This window comes from Ptychodera flava, chromosome 19 (assembly GCF_041260155.1).
Source record: "Ptychodera flava strain L36383 chromosome 19, AS_Pfla_20210202, whole genome shotgun sequence".
NCBI classification, from domain to species: domain Eukaryota; kingdom Metazoa; phylum Hemichordata; class Enteropneusta; family Ptychoderidae; genus Ptychodera; species Ptychodera flava.
In genome coordinates, this window is record NC_091946.1 from 1,772,031 (window position 1) to 1,792,393 (window position 20,363).

Here is a 20,363-nt window from a genome sequence, read left to right on the forward strand (position 1 = left end):
TTGTCATTCTTAGTGAGAGCTCTTTCAAGTTTGTGAAAGGCAATTTGATCGGTTACTGTGTTTTGCCGCCATATTGTATTTTGCATAAAACATACGATTACGATTGAAACAGACAGTAAATATGAGATGATGTTCAAAATTCTTCTTTACAAGGACTTGACTGTTTTCAAGCTGAAATTTTGCACATAATAAAATCACTGCACGAACTGGAAACCATGTTAATCGCTTGGGCCCCGCCAACGCTGCTTGCAGCTTTAATTTACTTTGTCATTCTTGTTTTTCTGGTTTAAATATTTCTTGAATGGACCAATTCAAACCAAATATGAGCACACTGTCCTTGATTGTATTTTGTTTCTTTCCATCGTCATATTTTATATTCATGGAATTGTTTGTCTGTGTGAGTCAGGAAAGGGCTTCTAGAATTCTATACAAATTCCTGGTTTGATGATTTAAAAGTTGGTTAGAAGGGCTTTTAACCCTTTCACCACCATGGTTTGTCCCAAATCCATTGTTTTCTATGGTAAAGTTGGACCTGTATACAGGGAAGTGGGGGTGAAAGGGTTAAACAGATATACATATCTGATGCCACAGATTCCTTGGTATAGGTTTGTGTTCCCCCATTTGTCTATGATAGTGCAATGCTTGTTTAACTGGGTGGCAGTTTGGAACATACCATTATCATGTTGGTATGGCAGCATCATTAACAGTGGAAGCTCCAAAGAATCCCATGTTACCTTAGTCTTTGATTGTACAACCAGAGAGACAAAATATTGTCTCCATTAATTTTATGTAATGCAATATTATAAGAGGACACCTTTACTTTGGTATGGCAGATTGTGCCACTAATGATGATGTACTTGGTAACATGGCATTGTAAGTGTGATCAACGGTTGTAACAGTTGCCAACCATTTCATACTTCAATGAATGATGCATCAAAATTTGTTCAAATGCACTTTACTATGAATATCACAAGCTAAGGTACATAGAAGCTATTAAATATAGTGTATACACTCATTCTGGCTTGCCACATGTAACCAAATGCAAGGAAAGTCATTGATGTTATTTTTACTTTGTATGTAAGTAATTTATGTTTTATATATATATATATAATTATATATATAATTATATATATAATTATATATATATATATATATATATATATATATATATATATATATATATATATATATATATATATATATATATATATATATATATATATATATATATATGTAATGAAATCTATGGTTCGTCCAAATCATATATGTAAGAGTGTTAAGCTAGGAATCCTTTTACTTCTATCTGAGGATTGTAGGATGCATGAAACTTAAGTAATAGATTTCATTACTTCGTACTTTAAGTAATTTGTTTACTTATAACGCTCTTCTTAGCAATGGGCACTGTAATTTCCCACGAGGACATATTATGGGACATATTATGTATACTTCGAGATATATATATATATATATATTCTTGAAAGACATATCTTTCAATGCTTTAAAATCAGTTTGTTGACCTGTCAACTGTGCTTGTAAAGCTTTCAAATAGAATACTTTAATTTCTCTCTGTTCCCCCCCCCCCCCCCCAACCCTGGACTTTATCTAGAAATCTGGTATGTGTGTGATTCCATGTACACTATTGTTTCATTTAATACCACTATATTTCTTTTTCTAGTAATGATCGTGCTCGTCCTACTAGGTAAGCTTTGCCATGCATTCTCATGGGCATTCAAATCATTGTATAGTTGGCTGTAACCTCCATTAATCCCACATGTAGCTACTAATAAGGACATATGTAGCAGTTTCTCTATACACCAGACACAAGTTGTATTCGCTCCTCCTTTCTACTATCATTACATATCCCTTATCAATTCACACAAAGTAGAGTGACCAGCTCAGCTCAGTTCACCCATATTGTCAACTGTCAATCAAAGCCTTTCAATTTGATTTCATTACGGGAAAGTTTCCTTATCCAGTTAAAATCAACTCTTTATTTTATCCCTTTCTGTACAGTGGAATAGTCTTGTTTTTGTACAACAGTCAACACTGATCTCAGAGTCCTAATCCATTTCATCAGCAAAGCTGAAAAGTACAAGAAGTAATTTTAAATCACTGGGCAGTGTTATGCTACCTCAGAAAAATGATAATAATGTAAAATGCCCTCTAGAGGCGAATTAACCATTGACATCCTTCAATACTTGAAAGTAAAATTAGGTTTTGTAATGTAAAGTAAATTACTTAGTTGAGATGTTTTTCTGATCCATATAGATATAGGAGAATCTTGAATAGATTTGTAGTATCTGGTATCAAACAAAATTCATGAAAAATGGGCGACTTTGTCCATTTAAATGTAGCAGGCTAAATATATCTATAGCAGAAGCTCTTTACAAGCCCTAAGCTATATCCCCTACATGAAAACTCCATGCCATATGACAGGACACATCAGACCCTTACGCTATATTCCCTACATGAAAACTCCATGCTATATGACAGGACACATCAGACCCCTAAGCTATATCCCCTACATGAAAACTCCATGCTATATGACAGGACACATCAGACCCCTAAGCTATATTCCCTACATGAAAACTCCATATCATCAAAGGTAAAGCCTTACCAACAAGTCTGATAGGCACCATTTCACTGCAGCAAAAATGGCATGTAGCATCAAATCAAACATTAATTTTGGATAAAATGAACTGAACATTTCTAATCTTTTCATCAAAGATGTTACAAAATAAGCTTCTGACGCTGTTAAAGGCAGATTAAAGTGTGGTGGATGGTTCCTTTAAGTAACTAATAATTGCAGTAAGGTCTTATACAACAATCATTGCATATGTTTTGCGAAGGATCAATATATTATTGTTCAGTCTATGCCTGGTTAAGTAACTAATATTAATAATGTCTTATACAGTAACAAATAGTAGTAATGTATGTCTTGTGAAAGAATTGGTATGTTATTGTTCAGTCTATGCCTGGTTAAGAAACTAATGGTAATGTCTCACACTTTAATAAATGGTAATGTATGTCTTGTGAAAGAATCGGTATGTTATTGTTTAGTCTATGCCTGGTGAAGGAACTAATGGTAATAATGTCTTATACCATAACAAATGGTAGTAATGTATGTCTTGTGAAGAAATTGGTATGTTATTGTTGGCAGTCGCTGTCTAATTGTGGGGAGCAAATGCTCGTAATGTGTAATACAGTAACCAATGGTAGTAATGTATGTCTTGTGATGTAACCTTATCTGTGCTACACCAATTGGAAATGATCATATTCCATGATGTTGCTCAGGTTCATTAGAGAAAAATTTCTTTTATCATAACTTTAAACAGTGTATTATCTGGTTTGCAATTTATTTAATTATTTCTAAACAGATGACATTTAATTGTCATCTTCATAAAGTGCAGATGTTTGAAACCATGATACACAAATGGATATGTTTACATCCAAGTTCTTCAAAAGTGAACAACTAATGTTACATAATGAGATAGACATTTCTTTGGCTAGGTTGATGTCCTAGTAATTGTCATCTTTTGTTAATATATTATATTGATTGGTCAAATGTAAAAATTAATCGAGACGTAAAAGAGCTTATCACATGAACTGGCCCGTATCTCCACCTGTGTGACGTACACCAGCACAGATAAGAAATCCATATTTCCCCTGTTGTACGTCATCAACAGGAACTTTTTTCCTGCATGGTACCATTCATACCTGCACATCGCAACAGGCACACACCGATTTGTCATGATCGATGCCGTGCTCTCATGACAATTTTACAAAAAAGTGACCCTACAAATCCACACATGGAAACATAGAAGGCATGTCATATATCCAAGTCTCAAGTTGCAATTGTTGTGTTTGTTTCATAGAATCAATGTTGATGAGATAACAGTGCCAGTTGCTGCTAATCTTGTACCAGGATATCTTGCCAGTAAAATTTTAGGCTTTGGAAAGGTAATTATAGTTTACTTTGTTTTGTCATAGGAATCAGTGCTCAATTCAATTATCAATAGCTTACCCACATGCATTGATGGGCTATCCTGCCACTGGTCCTCACTTTGTATAGACTCTTTGTATGGGTGTCTGTGACACAGTTATTCCAAAATGCAATTTGCAATAGCATGCAAAGATATTTTGAAAACAATTAGCTTAATTATGTATAATGCATGGAGTTACGCATTGCATGGCAGTTTATACATTGTCAGTTTCTTGTCAGTTGGCATCTTCAGATACTATCCATGAGATTTTTCAGCCTAGGATAAATCTGGTTCATTAATTGATGATTACTGGTATATTTAGATATGCTAATGGTGAGATTTATTGAACTGTTTGAATCACGTTGTTTCTCATGGTAATATTGTAGCAATCTGTTCCTGAGGTGAAATGGTTAGAAAGCGGTAAGCCATTGCTGAAAGTGCATAACAGAGTGGTATCAACTGTCTACACTAAAGTAAGTAAAGTGAAATTACCTTATCGTCCCTTTGAAACATTAAAGTGTCTACTAGACTTGTACTCTCTAGTTTTGATGATTTCAATAGTTTCATGTTTCCTTGTCAACAATAGTGTCACGTCATATCATGTGACAAGAAGCAACCTCAACGACCTGCAAAGAAAACCTGAAAAAGATTGATTGCCATTAATGTGTGTGTTTATAGGGAAAGTCTATATCAGGTCAGATGATAGAGAGAAAGAGGTTTTGCAAATCATTCCTTTCTAATCTAATAGTATTGATATTGTTTACTTTTGTGACATTGCGACATTTTGACTAAATTAAAATCTTCTTTTTACAGGATTTACACATTCACAATTTCTTCAGTCATTGTCAAAAGTTTGACAGTAACAAATCCTATGATATGGAAATGTGTAAACTTTTGAAGGTGAGTAAAAACCTGTGTGTCTTCTTGATTAAGGTTTTCTCATGGTAATACCCTACTAAACTACCCTAGTTTAGGCCCCTAGTTTGGCAACCCAAAACTGTGGTTATACTTAGAAAGGCCTTCTACCAAAGCAACCCATGTTATCTACCATAAATGCTAAATTTATGCTAACTTATGTACACCACTCAAGCTTTCAATCGCTTTCAAACATTGACTTATATCCAAAGAAATTATAAAGGAAAAAATTTCTGACATGATTAATATTCTCAAGACCTCTGGAATTGGCATACCATGATCTCATTGATACTGATAAACAACCATAGTCAAAATACAGCAATATTCAGGCACAATTTCTGAGCTCGATGGATGCAGTATTTTATATTGCTGTTTCAAATAAAACTGACTACACAAGTCCTGCATATGGGAGAGACAATTTGATGAAATTTCGGCTTAAATCATCTCTTTTTTGACATAAAAGGTAAACTTGGAAGACCAGCATGCATACTGCTGATCAACACTGCAGTTAGACTTGCATCAAGTCTGTAGGGACATAAATATCAAAACATAATAAATTGAAGGAATAAACTTCAGCAGACTGTCCCACTAAGTGGTAGGCTGTTGCGTAGATCGTGGGGTGAACGCCTTGGCCCACAGACTTGTGAACCTTGCAGGGTTTGGGTTGCTATAAATAATTCAGTGACGTCAGGCTTATAGATATGCATAAAGGCAGACAGTTTTCCCAGAAGTTTACGGTAGGACAATTATTTTTTATTACCCTGATTATGGAAGTTTTATTTTAAGAATGTTCAATACGGTAACTTTTTAATCCCCAGGGACACAGCCCGGGGGGACTTATAGGTTTGGTCATGTCCGTCCATGCGTCTGTCCCTGCGTGTGTGCATGCGTCCTTTCATGCAGATATCTCAGAAATGCCTGGAGCGATTTCATTCAAACTTGGTACAAGGATTACTCCTTATGTCATACACATGCACGTCAATTTGTTTTGCGATCCAATCCAATATGGCTGTGTGACAGCCATTTTATTGAAAAAGCGGGCAGTATGTCTTTGACAATGATTTTATTTAAAAGAGCTCCATTTCTAGAGCGGCTGCACTAAATTTCATGAAACTTTGTGAAGATGTTGGTCACACAGAGCTCTGATAGCACACAATGAGATATGTCAGTATTGCATCAATTAATTGCTAATTTGCATATTTGATGAATTTTTGTTATGTCTAGAAATACTGCAGCAAATTTGATGAAACTTTGTACAGATCTTAAGCGCATAGTCTCACATAAGTTTACAAAGAAAGTTTAGCAGTGTCATGCGAATTAAGTGCTAATTTGCATATTTAATGAACTTTGGTAATTAGTGGGCTATCTCAAAGAAACACTGCATCATATTTGATGAAACATGTTACAGATGTTGATCACTCAGTACTGTAATACTGTGTGAAGACATTAAGCTGTATCATGTCAATTAATTGCTAATTTGTATTGATGGATTTTTGTAATTAGTGCAATATGTCTAGAAATGTTTCATCAAATTTGATGAAACTTGGCACAGATGTTGATCTTTTGCTGATGTCATGGCATGCATTGATATGTAGTGGTATCATGTCAATTAACTGCTGATTTGCCTATTCAATAAATTTTCGCAATTGGACTGATATGTTAAGAAATTATTCATCAAATTTCATGAAACTTGGTACAGATGTTGAGCTCACATTGGTTTAACATTTGAATGAAGACATTTATCAGTATCATTCAAATTAATTGGCAATTTGCATATTTGATGAACTTTCCAATTAGTGGGCTATGTCCACAAATACTGCATCAAATTTGATGAAACTTGGTACAAACGTTTATCTTTCAGTACTGTGATACTGTGCGAAGACATTAAGCAGTATCATGGCAAATAATTGCTAATTTGCATATTTGATGAACTTTCATAATTAGTGTGATATGGCTAGAAATGCTGTATCAAATTTGATGAAACATGGTACTGTACATATGGCATTGTCCACTCACCCACGCTCAAACCAGGTTGTGCGTATTTACATAACTTTTGTTAATACTGAGTATCCTTGCATAAATGATGAATCACATATAATAAACTGTACACTTTCAGATTTTGTGTTGCTGTTTACTACTGTGTTGCTGTGGGTGGACAATGCGAGCCATACATGTGGGAAGATAGTCCCTTCCATATCACATGACGCAAGCTCCAAGCCTGGAGGTTTTTTCTAGGATGCAAATTACATGGGCAACTTCCTGTACTATTTTTATAGGTTTTTGTAAAAAATTGCACAAGTTAGAAATGGCGAAAATAGCTTTTCTGGGGTAAGTGACCAAAAAAGCTAGCACATATGTAAAAATCATCCTTGGTGAGCTTCCCCTTTAAGTATGTAAATTTTTGTATATTATTAGAGTTCATGTTCACTTGTTGTTTGTCTTTCAATAGGCAATGCATGCTGTGGATACTTTTACAACTCTACAATTTCTGCCAGTTATCTTCAACCAGACACTGAAAATTCTACCCAACTCTACAGCAGATGACATTCAACTCAATGTTGTCAGGTAAGGTATCCAACTCAATGCCATTTGGTAAAGGGACCCATCTCAATGTAGTCAGGTAAGGGGTCTAACTCAATGCAGTCAGGTAAGGGGTCCAACTCAATGCAGTCAGGTAAGGGGTCCAACTCAATGCAGTCAGGTAAGGGGTCCAACTCAATGCAGTCCAACTCAATGCAGTCAGGTAAGGGGTCCAACTCAATGCAGTCAGGTAAGGGGTCCAACTCAATGCAGTCAGGTAAGGGGTCCAACTCAATGCAGTCAGGTAAGGGGTCCAACTCAATGCAGTCAGGTAAGGGGTCCAACTCAATGCAGTCAGGTAAGGGGTCCAACTCAATGCAGTCAGGTAAGGGGTCCAACTCAATGCAGTCAGGTAAGGGGTCCATCTCAATGCAGTCAGGTAAGGGTTCCAACTCAATGAAGTCAGGTAAGGGTTCCAACTCAATGAAGTCAGGTAAGGGTCCAACTCAATGCAATCAGGTAAGGGGTCCAACTCAATGCAGTCAGCTAAGGGGTCCAACTCAATGCAGTCAGGTAAGGGGTCCAACTCAATGCAGTCAGGTAAGGGGTCCACTTGATGCAGTCAGGTAAGGGGTCCAACTCAGTGCAGTCAGGTAAGGGGTCCAACTCAATGCAGTCAGGTAAGGGTCCAACTCAATGCAGTCAGGTAAGGGGTCCAACTCAGTGCAGTCAGGTATGGGTCAAACTTTATGCAGTCAGGTAAGGGGTCCAACTCAATGCAGTCAGGTAAGGGGTCCAACTCAATGCAGTCAGGTAAGGGGTCCAACTCAATGCAGTCAGGTAAGGGGTCCAACTCAATGCAGTCAGGTAAGGGGTCCAACTCAATGCAGTCAGGTAAGGGTTCCAACTCAATGCAGTCAGGTAAGGGGTCCAACTCAATGCAGTCAGGTAAGGGTTCCAACTCAATGCAGTCAGGTAAGGGGTCCAACTCAATGCAGTCAGGTAAGGGGTCCAACTCAATGCAGTCAGGTAAGGGGTCCAACTCAATGCAGTCAGGTAAGGGGTCCAACTCAATGCAGTCAGGTAAGGGGTCAAACTCAAAGCAGTCAAGTAAGGGGTCCAACTCAATGCCATTAAGTAAGAGGTCCAACCCAATTTTGCCGGGTAAGAGGTCCACCTCATTGCCATTGGGTGAGGTTTCAAACTCGAATATTGTCAGAGAAGGGGTCCACCTCAATGCTAGTGGGTAAAGTAAAGTATAATCATCAGATAAATTCTAGTTTTCACACTCTTTCCCAGCAATGAGTGTTGAGTCTTTTTATTACCAATTTGTAGATTGTCTCTGTTGTTTTGTCCATGGTAGGGTTTAACTCTTGCAATTTGACGCATAAAAGACGCATAAATGAGCCACAGAACGAATATTTGTGTTTCCCTGTTTGAACATGTTTCTTTGTGTTTCAGGTTACTGATACATATGGTCACACAGATCCACAATGAATCAAGAGAAGAGGCTCTGCATGCTTATGTCAAGGTCAGATCTTATTCCTTTCATCTCAACGAATATATAGATAGGGAAAAATACAACAACATGCAAATGTCATGTCTCTTCAAAAGCCAGTGTATATACTTGATAATATGATCAGATAGACTGATTGACAGCAGGAACCATACATGTGATCAGATAGACTGATTGACAGCAGGAACCATAGATGATATGATCAGACACATTGATTGACAGCAGGAACCATAGATGATATGATCAGATAGACTGATTGACAGCAGGAACCATAGATGATATGATCAGTAAAGCATACGGCCAGAGGGCCTTTCCAGTGTGTGTGCCATTGTTGTGAAATATGTTGCCTGTAGAGATTCGTACTGCAAGAAATGTTGAGTCTTTTAAACGTGGTTTGAAAACCTATCTTTTTAATTGGTATTATCAGTGATTTGTTTATGCTTTGCAGTACATATTCTTCACCGCAGAACTGCTCGTGTAGTGCATTCTTATCCCTGACACTTGCATCAAGTATTTTGTAAATTTGCATATTCTTTTGTGTGTTCTGTACAACGCACTGTGACGTATGTATAGTATGTTTTTTAAGAAATCTTAATTAAATAATTAATTAATTAATTAATTAAAGTTAGTGTTTCACATGTACATAGCATCTGGTGTTCAACTATCAATTAGCATACTTAACATATTTGTCACTTTTGTTTCTATGTTGTCTAATATAGTATGTATTCGTGACTGAAAAACCAAATACTATGAAGAAGACAGTGCATGAAGAATTAGTGAAAGCCATGGCTGCTTTGTTGAAACCTACAACTATAGATCCTCAAGTTGTACGAAATCTGATGAAGGTATTTGATATTCTGTTTTTTCTGTCAAAGAACATATCTCTGACCAATGTCCATCTTGAGAAGCTTCTTAGAAATCTTGAATTTTAGGGAACTGAAGCATTGTGGGCCAAATGATGTATGGTTGACTAAGGTACCGGTATGTTTCAAAATACTTTTAAACAGACACATCGCCTTACAACATGTTGAGAGAGTGAAGGAGATGCAGTATTCTGTAGTCTTTTCTAAAGGTGGAACACACCTGAGGGACAGATATTCGGATTCTCAAACTTTTACAATTCTCTTCTGATATACCACATGTGGGGGTTCATTTTAAAGCTCTTGGTGAAAGAAAACTTTTCACTGGCTTAGCTTTTCGAAATTCGAAAATTTTTATTTTTCTCCATAGAGTTAACACAGGGATGGCGGCCATTTTGAATTTCTAATATCGGTAAATCTTGGGTAATTTGTTTCTCTAGTACCAAAATTTGCACGGTGACCCCCTACTTTTATTCTTGATTTTGAAAGAGAATGATTGAAAGATTCCTTGAGGAAAGTTAGAGCAAAAGTTTAAGTCTTTCACTTTCGAGGTGCATACTACGTTAATGTTGCACTGCTGTAAATTTATGGAGGACAATGTCTACTACGCCAATTCTTTCATTTCATTTCAGCATCTATGGTTTTTCTTTGGGATTCTTATCAAGAGTATGGCGCAGTACCTAGTACACAACAATCTTATGTCGTTGTCAAGAAATCGCAGATTTCCTGCAACTTTCACATTTGGAGTGCAGAATCTGATTCAAATAATGATGCCACATATAACACAGAAGTACAAAGAGAGTCCTAAAGACTACAAAAAGGCCAACTACCATCTTGCCACTTTTATCAAGGTCAGTTGTGGAACCGAATTATTATGATTAGAACAAACCTTTTATTGAAATTATTACTTGAAAAACTGTTTTTGCTGCAGACAGAGTGAAAAATGACTTTGCTCAGAGGGAGTGAAACTGACTTTTCTACAAAGGGAGTCATTAATTGCTTGTAATTTTTAGCTCTCATTTGCTATACCAAAGAGAGCTTATCATATAAGGTGAATCATTTCATTTGCATCTCATTTACATGTCTGTGTGTATGTATGTATGGATGTATGTCTGTTAAGATCAAAAACTCTTAAACCGCAGCAGCTACTGTCTTAATATTTGGGGTATAGGTGCACCCAGGGGTGGAGATGTGAATTTGTTCAAATGAACATGTTAGTGTCAAAAATATACAAATGAGGTAAACAAGGAAATATCCTGCAAACTGCTAAAACTCAGTAACCGTTGGTCAGATTTGGTTGAAACTTGGTATGTAGTTTCCTTTAGGTATCCTAACTTAGGTGTGTACAACTTTGGATGATATTTGTGTGTTTGTATTTTTAGGGTATTTTTTTCAGTTTTTAGTCAAAAAATCTTCTCCTCTGAAACGGCTTGTCCCATTGCTTTAAAAGTTGGTATCCATGTTCTTCAGGATGACCGCAGTCACGTTTGTGAAAATTGTAGTGAATTTTTAGCTAGTATAGACTATAGTCTATAGAAGCTTTTGGATGGGTATACGTCCGGGGTCCGTCGTCTGTCTGTCTGACTGAGTGTCTGCCTCTCTGTCTGCCTGTATGTCTGTCTGTATGTATGTATGTATGTCTGTATGTATGTATGTATGTATGTCTGTATGTATGTATGTATGTATGTCCGTATGTATGTCCGTATGTATGTCCGTACGTTTGTGAGGCGTCCGTCCACTCAAATATCTTGAGAACCGTAGTACTTACTGATTTGATATTTGTTATGTAGGTGAAAAATATGATTATGAGAAACTATTTTTTTGTATTTTATGATATTATTGAAAATATTTCTTTATTTATTTATTAAACCTTGTTTAACGAGGGTAGCCTGGTAAGCTTCAGTAAAGATGCTTATCTTCCCCAGGGCCCTCAGATGAACATACAAACTGATACAAAGCAGAACAACATGAAACATGACTAACAAAGCTAGAACAATACAATGCGCAGAAAAAAGTGGCCAGGAGTGAACCTGCACACAGGAGAAAAAAATGCACAATCACACTAGATAACAAAAACAAATTTGACAAGAAAACTAAAACTCACAAACACAAAAATTATACCCAATAAGCTTTCAGGTAAGCAGTTTTAAAACTGCTCAATGAGTTACTAGATCTTATATTTAAATCAACATTATTCCACTGATTGGCACTATTTACAGTAAACCTTTTTCGATAAAAATCCTTATTTGTTACAGGAACCACTAACAATTTTTGCATCTTAGATCTTGTAACTCTTTTATGATCAATTTCGGTAAAAAGACTTGTCATATATTGCGGTGCAAGATTATTTAAACATTTAAAAACCATACAAACATTCTTATAAACTATTCTATCTGGTAATGGCATTATATGCATTGTTTTAAATAAATGCTCGGTCGAAGCATTATACCTTGCATCACACATCACTCTGATAGCACGTTTCTGAATCTTATGCAACCCTTTCATAAACGGTGATGCTCCCCATAAATGACAACAGTAATCCAAGTGTGGTAAAATATAGCTATTATAAAAAAGTTTTCTTATATTCATAGGTAAAAACTGTCTTATTCTCTTGAGCAAAGCATATTACTATTTACTTTTTAGCTCCGCTGTCAGCGACGCGGAGCTTATCAAATAGGTTGATTTTCCGTCGTCGTCCATCGTCCGTCGTCGTCCGTCGTCGTCGTCGTCCGTCGTCCGTCGTCCGTCGTCGTCCGTCAACAATTGCCTTCTCCTCTGAAACTGCAAGTCCAATTGCTTTGAAATTTTATATGCAGTTCACTTAAGGTGACCTCACTTCAGTTTGTTCAAATCGTGGTGAAATTTGCATATTTGTATTTTTGGGGCATTTTTTGGTGTTTTTGGTAAAAAAATCTTCTTCTCTGAAACCGCTTGTCCGATTGCTTTGAAATTTGATATGCAGTTTGCTTAGGGTGACTTCAGTCAGATTTGTTCAAATCGTGGCAAAATTTGCATATTTGTATTTTTAAGGCAATTTTTGTCATTTCTGGTAAAAAAATCTTTAAAAATCTTCTTCTTCAAAACAGCGTGTCAGATAGCTTTGATATTTGGTACATAGGTCCCTAGGGATGATCTATTTCAGATTTGTTCAAATTGTGCAGAAATATGCAAATTTGCATTTTTAAGGTAATTTTTCCATTTTTGGTCAAAAAATTATTTCTCAAAAAGTACTGGTCTGATAGTTTTGAAATTTGGTATACAGCTTTCTATCGATGAACTAAGTAATATGTATTGAATTTCTGATGAAATCTGTAATTTTGTATTTTTGGGGCAATTTTTGCCATTTTTGGTCAAAAATGTGTATTTCCAAAACTACTCATCCGATAATGTGTATTTCCAAAACTACTCATCCGATAGCTTTGAAATTTGGTATACAGGTTCCTACAGATTAACTAAATGATAGCTATTGAAATTATGATGAAATCTACAATTTTGTAATTTTAGGGCAATTTCTACCAGTTTTGGTCAAAAAATGTGTATTTCCAAAACTACTCATCCCATAGCTTTGAAATTTGGTGTACAGGTTCCTACAGATGAACTAAATGATAATTATTCAAATTATGATGAAATCTGCAATTTTGTAATTTTGGGGCAATTTTTGCCATTTTTGGTCAAAACATGTGTTTCTCAAAAAGTACTGGTCTGATAGCTTTGAAATTTGGTATACAGGTTTCTACAGATGAGCTAAGTAATATATTGAATTTCTGATGAAATCTGTAATTTTGTATTTTTGGGGCAATTTTTGCCATTTTTGGTCAAAAAATGTGTATTTCCAAAACTACTCATCTGATAGCTTTGAAATTTGGTATACAGGTTTCCATAGATGAACTAAATGATATTTATTGAAATTATGATGAAATCTGCAATTTTGAATTTTTGGGGCAATTTTTCCCATTTTTGGTCAGAAAATGCGTTTCTCAAAAAGTACTGGTCTAACAGCTTTGAAATTTGGTATACAGGTTTCTATAGATGAACTAAATTTGATCTTTTGAAATTATGATGAAATCTGCAATTTTTACTTTGGGGGCAATGTTGCCATTTTTGGTCAAAAAATTTATTCTCAAAAACTACTCATCAGATAGCTTTGGTTGACATGTTCTTAGGGATGATCCTATGTGATACATTCAAAGTATGATTAAATCTTCAATTGCGTATTTTGCAGCTTATTTTAGCCACTTTTTTCTGGCCACTGCATCGAGCTATCAAAGATTTCCACCCTTCTTCATCAACATGTGTCAAAAATAGTTATTCTCTACATAAACACAGCGGAGCTATATCGGCCGCTAGGTCGCTTGTTTCAACAATCTTGTCACAGTGCTGCTACCATGACAGATTTTCATCGACAAGCGTACCAAGAATCTTTTCACAGTGTACCGCTTGCAATTCCGTTTCACCAAGATTACAGTCTAAAGTTTGCTTATTCAAATGTCTACGTTTTTGTTGCGTTGTTACAATCATTGTCTTTGTCTTGTCACAGTTAATGGCCATTCTATTATTCTTACACCAATTATGAACATTATTTAAGTCAGAGTTCAAAGTTGTCTCAATTTCTTGAATACATTTTACACTGGTAGTTACGGTTGAATCATCTGCGTACATGTCAATGTTATTATCAATATAAAGTGGCAAATCATTTATGTAAATGATGAAAAATAAAGGCCCAAGTATACTACCTTGGGGAACGCCAGTCAAAATATGTTGCTTTGTATAGGAAAAATTTCTAAATTGAACCAATTGCATGCGATTTTGCAGGTAAGATTTGAACCACCGAAGAGATTTACCATCGCACCTGTAAATTTTAAATTTTATACCTACAGGAACTAAGAATACATAATGTGGTGATTTAGTAAGCATTTCATATGGTAAACTGTATTTGGTGTTAAAATGCGGTAAAAGAATCATTAGAAAGCACAGCTGAAGGTGATTTTAGCAGGTTTGGTTTCCAACAAATATATTCCAAAATTTTTTCAATGTTTAAGAGTATCAAGGTTGTAAATAGTTTACACACTTCATGTCATTGTATCTCTGTAAACATTGCTGATACCAAGGGGTGGACCATTTGATATCCTGATAGGGGATCTGGAAGATTTTTGAAAAAAGAGATTCCCAGCGAAAATACTTTACAGTGGATCAGGTAGAAAATAATGCTACCTCATCAATCTTCCAGACCCCCCATGGTATGTGCACACATTTCACAGTGCACTGTATCTCAGTTGAAGATTCCAAGTCAGGTCAGGATTTGAAAGGAATAGTCAAGTTCACCACAGTTAAAATCTTATTATAAGTCGATATCAGTGCCATCGCCCTTGTGACATTTTGGTCTTGTAAGTTGTTCCAAAAGTGGATGCACCAGTTGCACTGGAAGAAAACTATGTGTACTTTTCCCTGTAGGGTTTCTGAGTCAATGGTTGTATGTTGAAATCTCTCCATGTATCTGGTGTATGAGCAAAATGAAAACATTGGTTGAATGTTATGCATTTCAGTCAAGGTCATTTGTTATTCATGAAAATCAAGAAAAGGTAGCTGTTTGCCTGTATTTGTCAACATATAACTGCCTTGTGGTGGATTGTCTTAAACATTATCACAGAAGTAAAAAATGGAAAAGAAACTAGAAACTAGTAGAAAGAGGACAAGAGACTAATCAAATTGATGTATAATATTCACCCTGAGTGCCTATATATATAACTATTTTATCATTACATCTAGCTGTTTGTTATATCTTTATCACTCTCCATGGGCCAAGGCATACTATGGGGCCAATGTCATCACTGCCAGTCTGTGTATGTCAGTCTGTCTGTATGTCCATCCATCTGCCAGTCTTTCTGTAGACCAAGTTTGTTTTAGATGAGTGTAGCCAGCCTTTGCTGACTATAGAAACAAATTTGCAGTGGGAATATAAACTGGTTTATACTGGTAAATAGTGACTTATCTGTCTCTGCTTCGGTATCAAACACTGTGCTCCACGTGATCTTGAAACCCACAAGCATGTGTGTGTGTGTGTGTGTGTGTGTGTGATAATTTTGTCGGTAAATGTTAATAGCATTATAATATGCTATCACTTTCTAAACCTGCAAAGAAATCTTTGTGAACTTGGTAGAGGTTTTTGTAATATTTAAAGTGTAGAATGACTTATTCCAGAGAGGACTTGCCAAGAAAATGTACATCCATGTAACACATTTTGAACTTCTAACATACTTCTTCACAAACTGAGTGTAGTCAGTCATATGCCTATCCCATACAAAGTACTATACTGAAATTATTGTACAACAGTGAGGGTGCCTTCATCATAGCAATACACTTAAGTCAGAATAAAACTGAGGTGTATTGTAAATTTATCTGTCATGTACTGAAGATGATTAGTGTGTTTGAATATATCTATGTCAAGTCATCAGCATTGAAACTACCATCTCACTTATCTGTTGCCGTCATACTTCAAGTACCTCACATTTGTAACATTGAATTAAATGAAGTTATATTTTTTACATTTTTAGGCATGTTTTACCTACATGGATCGAGGATTTGTGTTCAAACTTATCAACATTTATGTGGATTATTTCAACCCAGGCGATGCAAAGGTTTGTTCAACAAAATAATGTCCATATACATATGTGTGTTCAGTATTCAGCTATTCACAGCTAGATGTGACAATGTTCAGTGTAAAATTGGTCAAGATACAGAGATTCTGATAACCTTGCTATGTGGCAATGTCAAATCTTGACGGAAAGATGAATACAGATTTGAAGTTGATTCTATTTTATTACTATAATGTAATTGCCAATGAAATACTTTTATAAAGAAGTTGCTGGTTTTAGATGACAAAAATAATTAGTAGACTAGAAACATTATGCTTGCAAGTTAATATATATCCAGTGTTCTCACTGAGGTTTTGAGTGGGTGAACAACTTGTTGCCTAAAGGTCACGGTGGTTGCCTTGGCAGCTGCAGGGAGAAAGGTCCGGAAAGGGGGGTGTCCCCCTTCCGGCCAAAGGCTGGAAGCAAAAACTACATTTATGTGTGTTTTGATTCAAACACTGTTTAGTTGCTTTTAGAGAAAGGAAAGGACACTTCACAATCTTCGGTTTATGACTAATATCACTTTAAAGAGACAGTAGCTATTACTTTTTATAATATTTTCAATATGTTTGTTCTGTGTGTGAACTAAAGCATGTTGAAATGCACAATATTCAGCTTGCCAACAAAGCCAAACTGAATTTAGATTGGACTTAAGTTTAGTTGTCTACAACAATATTAACAATGCACTTGAGTTACGGACATCCTCATACCACGATCTGCACATAAGGCACTGGCAGGGTTTGCACTGTTCATGAAATTAGAGTAGCTGGCTCTTGGCCATCGAAATACATTGGCTGCTGTAAATTTTGGATAAATGGTCATGACTGGCTGCAATTTGGTAATTTCTGAACACATTTCAGGAGAGCTTCTTACCTCAATCGTATAGAGATAAATGTGACACAGAAACCTAATCGAGCTAGGGCAATAAACTTTTGTACTAACTCTCAACTGGCTGACAGGCTTTCATATGTAAAATCAACGTACCAAAATTAATGTGTGGTATTGTTTCAACAGCATTTTATTGAAGCAGTTCAAAAAGTATCAAAATCGAACTAAAATTAGTTCCTTTCATGTATATGTTCTTGCTACACTATACAATGCCTGTTGCCACACTATTAACAGGTGCCGATAACGGGTCAAATGCATCGAAGTGTGACACCTATGATATTTGATATGCCATTCCAGCCAGCTCAGTGCAGTGCGCGATGGGTCGCCCCTCCTATGTACAATTGGCGGCGCCCAGCACACCAAAGAGGGGGAATCGCACAATCGCGCAGCCTAGATGAAAAATACATGCTAGGATGATCGCCTCAGAGGCGGCGCAAATAAAAAAATTTTTTTATTTTCATGTCGGAGCTGAAATTTACGGTCGGTCGGGAGATGAGAAAGACAAAAATTAAAAATGTCGCCCTAAGCAACTTAGCCTCATTCAATTTACTTTGCAATGAAAAGAAGAATGGACTCTCTCTCCGTTAGCTAAAGTCTCTAACAATTTTTCTCTATGGGCCTGTGGCCTACTGTTATGAAATAAATGATTGATTGATATACATGGTCACATAGTCACAACGTACACGGAACATTGGTAGCAACTGGGCAGCCAACGAGTGCTAAAACTCAAAATGTGGAAGTAAAATTTGCGCTGAAATCACACATTTTGCCCCAAGTGATCATTACCAAAAGTGATACCGATGGAACTGACTAGAGACTAAAGTTAAGCAAAGCAAAATTTCACTGTGAGAGCAGTTGTACACACTGCTCAACTAGAGCACAAATAAGCCTTGGCAGGAACACTGTATGTGTATCATACATATATATATGTTTCATAAAAATATATATATATATATGTGTATGTGTGTGTATATGTATATCATATATAGATATATCATATATATATATATATATATATATATATATATATATATATATATATATGTGTGTGTGTGTGTGTGTGTGTATGTGTGTGTGTGTGTGTATATATATATATATATATATATATATATATACATACATATGATACACAATGTATATATGATACACAATGAAGAATTGATAAAAATTCAGTCATGAATTTGAACTCATATGTCTGATATTCTTATTTGAGACCATCATAACATTTTTTTTAAAACTCTTTTCGAATTGTTTCTAACTGTAGGCCCTGCTTGAGATGAAGTTCGAGTTTCTGAAAGTGGTATGCAGTCATGAACATTTCATTGCTCTAAACCTACCACTGCAGAGTAAAGGTGGTCAAATTAAACAGTTTAAAGGTATGTACACATAGTGAAAGGTATGTATACTACTGAAAGGTATGTACACATACTAGAAACTGTGAGGTTTTTTTAATTTGACCTCAAAGCATTCCCCTTTTCAGTTTTATAGTAAGCCAGGTGGAGAGAAAGAATTGTGTGGTGCCGGAAGCCTGACCTATCCTAATTTATACCTCATAACTCTAAATTTTCTAAAGCCTTACTGAAAGCAGCAGTGAAAGAAAAATGGAAACATAAAATTACTGAACATCCTTGAAGGAGAAACCTTGATTTTATTAAGTGTTATTGTTCTTGTGTACACCTTGATTTAACAAAGAATTAAAATATGCTGTTGTGGTAAAGATATAATATTGTTTTCATATTCAATTCAACCCAAGAATGGGCCATCATTTGCTTCAATTGACGTAGAAAGAGCCCAGTGATAAAGTCAATATGAGGTGCTTACAAATTTTAAATGCAAGAGAGGCTTTGGGGAAAAGTGTAATTAAAATCTTTATCTGATATAGAACAAATGATATTATCCTTTGTGTGGGGACTACTGTTTACTGATATATATTGTTTTGAACAACTGCAAGATAAGTCTATGGGAAAGTATGTGATCGAAACCACACAGTTTTTTCTTAGGCCTCATATAAGTAAACCACTGCAATGAGAAACATTTTTTCAGTTTGTTCAGTTGTATCATCATTCATTACCTGCTTCAAAACTTTTCCTTTATGATCTGGTAAACTATGAACAGAGTTTTGCATTTCTGTGTCAGTTATTTGTGTATGTCATTCTTCTCTTCTTTCAGTTTTTCTTGCTCTTGTTTTAATTCATTTTCTTCTCTAAATCGTTTTCCATTGGTCACACGGGTCATTGTTTTTTTCTCCATCATATTTGCTTTCTTCTGCATAATGAAATGTTTACTTCAGATATTGATGAATATGATAATGTATTTGAAGACGAGGATTTCACTTTCAGTAAGAAGATCCCTTAAATGTGTCTGCATCATGGCTTGTGTTTGTTTTTCAGTAAAAATTTGTAAATTGGAAGAAACCTAATCCACTCCTACCCAGAAAAGTCTGTAGTCCATGTCATTCACCATTAACATATTAGTCATGTAAACTAAACAGTCATCTGACAGAGTAATCTAATAGTTTATACAAAACAGTGGATTTTTGAAATGTGACTGATCTTCATGGAAGAATGTTCATGTTGTTGAAGGTTTGATGCCCAAGTTGTGTTGTGTTGAACTATTAATAGCATGTTCCATGCATAGAGGTATATTACGATATCAATTCTACAATGATTTTGACGATGACAAACTATATTGAATTTCTTTTTTTCTGTACTTCAATAGAAAAACGTTCAGGAAAAGTGAAATAATACCTTGGATTAGCTATTTTTATTTTCTCAAAGACAAGAACCATACCTATAACAACAATATGTCAAAATAAAGTAACGGTTAAACGTTAAATAATGTTCACATATCTACCTTATCATTAGCAGTAATTTTCACTTGTGAAATTGAACTCTTCAAACAGAGGTTAAATGAAAGATTCTTGTACTGTACATGGCAATTCATCAAAATGCAGACTGAAACGTCATGCTTCTTCTGTGCCGAACTTTAAAGTAACTTTGTAAGGATATCAGGATGTTTTAGACTGGCGAACTTGAACCTGAACAAATGA

The 20,363-nt window shown here is 35.6% G+C and overlaps 1 protein-coding gene across 14 annotated transcripts in view; it reads left to right on the forward strand.

Annotated features, from left to right (window-relative positions):
* LOC139118349 (dedicator of cytokinesis protein 9-like) overlaps window positions 1-20,363 on the forward strand; it is a 176,367-nt gene that overhangs the window by 67,775 nt on the left and 88,229 nt on the right. For 7 of the 14 annotated variants that reach the window (XM_070681627.1, XM_070681620.1, XM_070681621.1 and 4 more), the window contains exons 18-28: window positions 1,676-1,699; window positions 3,876-3,960; window positions 4,370-4,456; window positions 4,797-4,883; window positions 7,348-7,463; window positions 8,880-8,949; window positions 9,654-9,779; window positions 10,427-10,645; window positions 16,346-16,429; window positions 18,579-18,690; window positions 19,605-19,652. In XM_070681627.1, coding sequence (XP_070537728.1) covers window positions 1,676-1,699; window positions 3,876-3,960; window positions 4,370-4,456; window positions 4,797-4,883; window positions 7,348-7,463; window positions 8,880-8,949; window positions 9,654-9,779; window positions 10,427-10,645; window positions 16,346-16,429; window positions 18,579-18,690; window positions 19,605-19,652 — 1,058 coding nt within the window. The remainder of the gene's footprint in view (window positions 1-1,675; window positions 1,700-3,875; window positions 3,961-4,369; window positions 4,457-4,796; window positions 4,884-7,347; window positions 7,464-8,879; window positions 8,950-9,653; window positions 9,780-10,426; window positions 10,646-16,345; window positions 16,430-18,578; window positions 18,691-19,604; window positions 19,653-20,363) is intronic. The other 7 variants (XM_070681631.1, XM_070681633.1, XM_070681625.1 and 4 more) reach the window with 3 other exon arrangements.